General features: G+C 49.5%; 1 protein-coding gene across 2 annotated transcripts in view; it reads left to right on the forward strand.

The window, feature by feature from the left end:
* The window catches only part of CACNA2D4 (calcium voltage-gated channel auxiliary subunit alpha2delta 4), a 183,236-nt gene that overhangs the window by 91,758 nt on the left and 84,390 nt on the right, over positions 1-7,088 (forward strand). For both annotated transcript variants that reach the window (XM_019544560.1, XM_019544561.1), the window contains one exon: positions 3,472-3,567. In XM_019544560.1, the coding sequence (XP_019400105.1) occupies positions 3,472-3,567 (96 nt within the window). The remainder of the gene's footprint in view (positions 1-3,471; positions 3,568-7,088) is intronic.

Below are 7,088 nucleotides of genomic sequence, written 5' to 3' on the forward strand. Positions count from 1 at the left end.
CCCTGGCGCAATACGGTGCCTCTCCGGCACAGACAAGAGTGCTCCACTGGCACTGTGCCCCTACTGGGCACCAGGAACCCCCAAGCTGTTGGGGAGCCTCCGTGAGGCCTCCTCGCTCCCCTACAGCCTCACCCGGTCCTCCGGTGCAAACTGTAACATAACCTCAAGCCATCTGGCTGCAACACAAACACAGAGGCTCCGTACGCCTAACCATAACTCCAAGCCCCACCAGGGCTCTCAGTCCTACCTCCCTGCAGGGTGTTCTTGTTCCCCGCATCATCGCAGCCAGTTAGTGTGGTAAGGCTGCGACCACTTAACTCGGACCACTCAGCTCAAGCCGCAGAGCTCCTGCTCCTGCAGCAGCCAGAAGGGAACTGTGAGTCAGGCTCTGGCCTAAGCTGTTTATAAAGGCCTGGCCCTGCCCCCTTCTGGCCATGTGACCAGCCTGGTCGCCCTGGTAACCAGCACCTGAGCTGCCCGGGTGATTGGCAGCTCAGCCAATCACCCTCACAGTCACGGGGCACTTCCGTGACTCCATGACAAAGAGCAATAGAAGTGATACCAATGATAATAGTAATACCAATAATAGGTCCACCAAGAGGTTACGGTGACCTTACTTCAACACCCCTTCACAACCTTCCTTATATCTCTGCCCAGGCATGCCTAGCGCAGTACCATCCCCTTAAACCCCAACTACCCTTCCCCTTAAGGGCTACTATGTAAGCTCGGGTGGGGATTTTCTCACATAAGTATGCCCTCTATGTTCCTCGATGAAGGAGCCCTCCCTCAACGGGGTTCCAGTCTGTGTCCTCTGTTGCAAGCGTGAAGGTCTCAGTTGGCCTTCTCGTATGGATACCTCTTGCTTCATACTTCTGCTGGCCTCGAGCCCCAGTTGACGAGGTCACTCCCGTCGGCTCCCCTCACAGCCCGAGGGTTATATACAGCCGGGACACCTGCGTCTTCTCAGGTCCACCGACAGCGTCTCCCCCTGGGCACGGTTCGGATACCTTTTGTGAGCCCGGAGCAGCGTCCCCTGTTCCCTCTACTGCCTTAGTGGCCCCGAGGGCTCTTCTCTCGCCACTCTCTTGCCACCTCTCCTCCCCCTCGGTCCGCCTATTTCCTCTTCTTATACTCCTGGGTTGGTTCTCCTCCCCCTCTCTCCCAGCTTTTTCCTCTTTAAGTAAACCGCGGCTAATGAGTCACGCAGGCTCCGCTGCCTCTTTCTGCTCCTCCGCCTCTTTCTGCTCCGCCGCGGTTCCCGCTGCCGCTTCCAGTCCCGCCGTGCCTTGTGCTACCGGTGAGTTGTTTTCGCTCATTCTTCCTTTCTCCTCCCTTTCCCTGGGGTGTGCTGTCCCCCAGGGTCCCTCTTTGACCCTTCGGGGTTCAAGTCAAGGGGGACCTTGCCCTAGGACAGCCCAATACCCTATTTTCACCAAAACTACCCCAGAATTTTATACTTGATCAATTATAGATGAGTAATATAGCTACATTAATGTATTTATATTGTAAATAGCAATCATATTGATTTAGAAAGACTTCTCGGAGGGGACTGTGCTGAACTTTTTGTAAGGCTCTTGGTTGGACTTTTTGAAGGGTTCTTGGCTGGAGTCTTCTCAGGAGACTTGGCTGCAGGTTTTTCTGGAGTCCTGTCTGCTTTCTTAAAGAAAGTGTCCAAGGAAGTTTGGACAGATGTTCTCTAGGGAGATAAGCGATGCAGCAAACTTGTTCACTGGCATGGTATCGCATTGGATCAAGCGTTGTAAAGTCAAAACTGATGTTATAAAGTTGAAACAGGGTGTCAATTTATAAACATTGTAAGTGCAAAATGTAACTCAAAATGTTGTAAGTTGAGGACTGCCTGTAGTTTCATTGCCCTTGTTCAGAAGAAAGTATTATAGCATTAAACTGACCATAGAAATAGACGCTGAGTATCAGTCTCCCTCTCAGCAGTGGACTTTGGCAAAATGAATCTCCTTCAAGGAGTCTTCTGCATGGGGAAATGATATTGGATACAGACTTCCACTTCAAGGTCATGAGTTTGAATGTCTCCTCAGGATGGTATTGATCAAGCTTTGTTCTTCTGTGATAGCTGTTCCTTCAACTGTATATAAAATGAATTGACTTTAATCTAGTTCCCACTGGACTATTACAAAAGATACTGCACTAGTCGGCTGTCTTATTAGCAGTGAAGCTAAAGGATGAATGGGCCATAGAAACTGATCCACCATCTCACATCTGTAGATGATGCTTTTGAACTTCGGCTGAGGCACGCTAGCAGAAGCATGTACTACTGCTGCCAGCACTTAGAGGGAACATAAAACTTCTGTGCCTGGCCTACCCCTGGGGTTTTTGGAGGCCAGATTTTCCCATAATTGCTACCCCTGAGATATCTATACCCACAAACTGTGTCCATCAGATCTGCCTTCAGCAGTCAGTTGATATTGTATTAAAATCATTGGTGGTTGTGGGAGGCTGGCATGCATTTGGGTTCCTCCTCCTCCTGCTATTGGTGGAGTTGAACCTTGGGCAGCAATAGCATGAAACTTTTGCTGACAAATCCTAGTGTAGACACAGCTTAAGCTGTCAGTTCTTCACATTAACTTCTTCTAAAGAAACAGTACCGTGTTCCTAGTGCCAGAGCCTGGTAACAGAGCAGTAATGGTGCTGGCTACAGCTCCAGAAGCAGGAGTTTGAGTCCATCTCTGGATTTGAGCTGAAGGCTGACCCCAGCTGTAGATGTCTGTAGATGTCTGTCATTCAGTCTGGAGTGTTTAAAGGCAGACAGGTGTGACACGAGCCACATCGCTAGCTGTGTGCTGTTGTCTGTAGCAACTGGCGCACCCCAACTACACTAACTTGCTGGCTGTTTGTCTCAGGTGGATCTTTGACCTTTGTTAGTCATAGCAGTAGGCCATTCACAACATGAAGTTCTTCACAACAATGTCATACCTATGCCACCTATGACTCCATGGTCTCTAAGAGTCACTCAGCTACTTTATACCTCCCAATCTCTTAGCCTGTCTGTCCCAGATAAAAAGTTGTGCTCAGTCCTAGGGTTTGACTAAAGCACCAGGACACAAACCTCTCTATCACTTTACTCCCTCCCCGAGTTCCCACTGGGCACTGGGCTTGTGGGAGTAAAAGAGTTTAAGTCCTGCTTGTTAAGACATAAAAGGAACAAATCAAGACAGCAGAAATACAAGAATGAATAATGCAGTAATTATGCTAATGAATGATGCAATTTGCCAGTGTTTGGAGGCACAGGCCAGTTCCAGTTGCTGGAGTAAGTCCATTACAGGTTCTGTACTATACCACAGGTGAACTTAATCCCAACAGATTAAGAAGCCTTCCACTCCAATATGTTACTCACTGAACTTCCATTTTGGAAGGTCCTTAAAACATGGCAGCAGTGTGGACTTGACTCTAGCTCTGGAAACTGATTCTGCACTGTGATATCTCTCTGTTCTACAGTGAGACCAATGAGGGGGTCGAAGTGGCATTTCTGGGCACCCGGGCCGGCCTCATCAGGAACATCTTGTACGTGGGATCTGAGAAACGCTCTGACAGGCAAGTCCTAGCAATTTCAAGTTCACTGAGGAGTTTCTTTTAGTATCTAAGAAACTAGAACCGTATTCAGGTTGACAGGGAATGGAATGGGGAACTATGAGAGCTTAGTGGGGCAGGTCAGTCCACTGTGTTGGGAGGGAAGGGGAGGGGCTCTTTCTTTGGTTGTTTTGGGTATATGGCAAAATCTCATTCCACAATGGCACTGGTTTCACTATAAAAGATAGAATATTCTGAGAGGTTTGTAATCCTTCCTTTGATTGTTCCAAAATCCTAGTCAGAAAATGGAGAAGAGCTCTTCAGACACAAGAGACCCTCTGGCTCCGTTTAGGAGTGTTCATCAGCTTCCAGTCTGCATTCCAACTCAGAATTGCTTATTAGGCCTGCGCAAAGCGCCCAGTATTCGCTTTGGATTCGACCAATTTGGGGGGACAGTAATTCGATTCAGTGATTCAAATCACTGTCCCAAATCGATTTGGCTGAATCTGATTCAGAGGTTTGGCTGCTGCCAAATTGGCCAAATCTCTGAATCAAACAGGCCACAACCCCCACCTGCTTTCCCAGCTCCGTCAATGGCTGCCCCACCCAGCCCCAGGTCCCTGCTCCTTAAAAAAAATAAATAAAGCCCCACACTCACCAGCTCCTGCCAGGCAGGGGGGTGATCTCCACTGCCTCCCACTGTCCTGTGCTGCATAGGGGGGGCTCTGCCACGAGCTCCCAGAAGCCCCAACAGCTGCTGCAGCAGCCAGTGAGTGCAGGGATTCTTTTTTAAAGTGCCGGGACGCTGGGGCTAGGCAGGGCAACCATTGGCGGGGCTGGGAGAGCAGGCAAGGGATAGAGAAACATGGCAGAGCCTCCCATGCAGCATGAGGAAGTCAGGGGCAGCATGGATTCCCTACCCTGCCCAGCAGGAGCCAGTGAGTGTGGGGGGTTTTGTTCTTTTTTTAAAGAACCAGGTAGCTGGGACCAGATGGGGCAACACTGATGGGGCTGGGAGAGCAGGCATGAGTCAAGGGATGCTCAGGGGGGCTGGGGTAGCAGGCAGGGGATGGGGCCTGGCAGGGGTCCACCCATGGTCTCCCCATGGCCCCCCCTCCAGCCCCTCTCCCTGCCCCCTACTTACTGGCATACAGCCCAGGTCCAGCTCCCTGTGCCAACCAGCAGGGACTGCCCAAATCGCCGAATCTCCAGATCTTTCTCTGAACCTTTTCCAAATTGATTCAGAGGCTTTGAATTTTTATTGGCTTTTTATTGGTCTCCCAGTTTGATTCGGATTCGGAGACTGAGCCGTTGAATCAGGCCGTATCTTCTCTGAATCAGATCAGCACCCAAAGCTTCACACAGCCCTATTGCTTATCTCTGTTCCCCTTGTAATTTCAGCTGCTGGGTTTTGCATTTCTTCTTTCCTGTTCTATACAGGTTCTCACACTGCCCATATCACTGTAATATTCAAGGACTCTCCTGTGAAACAATAAGTGGTGTGACTAATGTCTGTTACAGGCTGTTTGTTCTCTGTCCTCTCTTATTCTGTCCTTGTGGGGTGAATTGCATGTGGAGTGGAAGATTTTGACTTATTAGAGTTCTGTTTTTGTAAATGTGCATGCTGGATCCTGTTTCTACTAGAGAATATAGCTCATACAAGCAGGAGGCACTGATGTTGGGGTGGTCTTTAGTTTCTCTGGGAGTTTATTTCATTGTCTCAGACCAGCTCCCAATAAAGCTCCATCCCTCAACCAGATGTACCCTGCTGTAGAGGCTTCTCTTGTGTCTGAGGAACAGAGCTGTCAACCACAGTTTTCTTCTTGGAGCTCTAAGTAGGTTGTAGATATGGGAAGTCCAGGCTGTTCAGCACTATAAAGATCAGGAATGTGCCTTAGAACTTAACTAAGTGGTCCAGGGAAAATCAGTGCTAGCCCCATATCATACATGCATAGCAGTTTATACAGTTGGAGATGACTGTAGGTGATTTCCTGTTAGCAGCATATATATATTCCTGTGTCTACCGTGCAAAGCACTGTGGAATCTTTCTTTAGTGAGCCCCTGAAATTTGGTTCTTCTTTTGGGGTGACACCATTTTTCCCATCACTTACTCTCTTGCACTTTTAGTATTGATCTTTAGGACTGTCTGGGGTTTATGTTTTTAGTTTTTTATTTTGCTTAGGTAAGTTTCAAACACCATCTCATTTCCCTTTAACTGACCACTTCAGCCAGTTCCAGGTTCTTGAGTGAGGCAAAAAACTTGGGGTCTTCTTTCATTTGCCTAACTACAAATATTGGGACTTCTTCATGTTCCCTCTCACAGCCCCACTCCTTACTCTTTCATATATATTTTATATACTCTTTCTTTGTATATTTTAGGGTTGTAAGGGACCTATTCGATCAGGGGTGTCCAACCTTTTTGAATGTCTGGCCGGATCATGAACTTTTTATCACCCAGTGGGCTGGGGAGCCATATTCAAAGACCTCACAGGAAGCTGTATCACATCACCACCACCTCTCCCCCCACCCCCGAAATGAAAGTGCAGTGTTTACTTTCATTTCCCATCACAGCACCTCGGGCCTCAGAAAACAGCATGGAGGGCCACATGGCGGCCCACAGGCCATGTGTTTCATAGTTAGTAGGGTCGAAAGGGGCCTGAGCAGATCATCAAGTCCGACCCCCTGCCATGGCAGGAGAGAGTACTAGGGTCAAACGACCCCAGCAAGGTGTTCGTCTAGCCTTGTCTTAAAGAGCCCCAGGGCAGGAGCCAGCACCACTTCGCTTGGAAGTTGGTTCCAGACCCTAGCTACCCTGACCGTGAAGTAGCGCCTCCTGATGTCTAATCTGAATCTACCCTCTGCAGGCTTGTGACCGTTATTCCTGGTCACTCCTGGCGGTGCTCGGGGGAACAGGGACTCCCCAGTGCCTGCTGATCCCCCCCGACTAGTTTGTAACAGGCCACTAGATCCCCCCTCAGCCTTCTCTTGTGGAGGCTGAACAGGTTCACGACATCCCTCTTGAAGTGTGGCGCCCAGAACTGGATGCAGTACTCCAGCTGCGGCCTGACCAGTGGTGCATAGAGGGGGAGGATCACCTCTTTGGACTTGCCTGAGGTGCATCTGTGGATGCATGACAAGGTGCGGTTGGCCTTCCTAACTGCCTCTCCACACTGCCGGCCCATGTTCATCTTGGAGTCAATAATGACCCCCAAATCCTTTTCCGCCTCCGTGCTGACAAGAAGGGAGTTCCCTAACCTGTAAGTATGGTGCCGGTTGTTCCTCTGGAGGTGCATCACCTTGCACTTTGTCTGTGTTGAAACCCATCCTAGTCTCATCCACCCACCCTTGTCACCTGTCTAGGTCTGACTATAGCCTGTTGCATCCTTCCAGTGTGCCCATGTCCCCCCACATCTTAGTGTCATCAGCAAATTTGAACAGGTGCTTTTTACCCCTTCGTCCAAATCGCTGATGAAGTTGTTGAACAGTGCGGGCCCGAGGACCGAGCCCTGCAGAACCCCACTGCCCACGTCCTTCCAGGTTGAGAA

This window comes from Crocodylus porosus, unplaced genomic scaffold (genome assembly GCF_001723895.1).
Source record: "Crocodylus porosus isolate Cpor-Errol unplaced genomic scaffold, CroPor_comp1, whole genome shotgun sequence".
Classification (NCBI taxonomy): Eukaryota; Metazoa; Chordata; order Crocodylia; family Crocodylidae; genus Crocodylus; species Crocodylus porosus.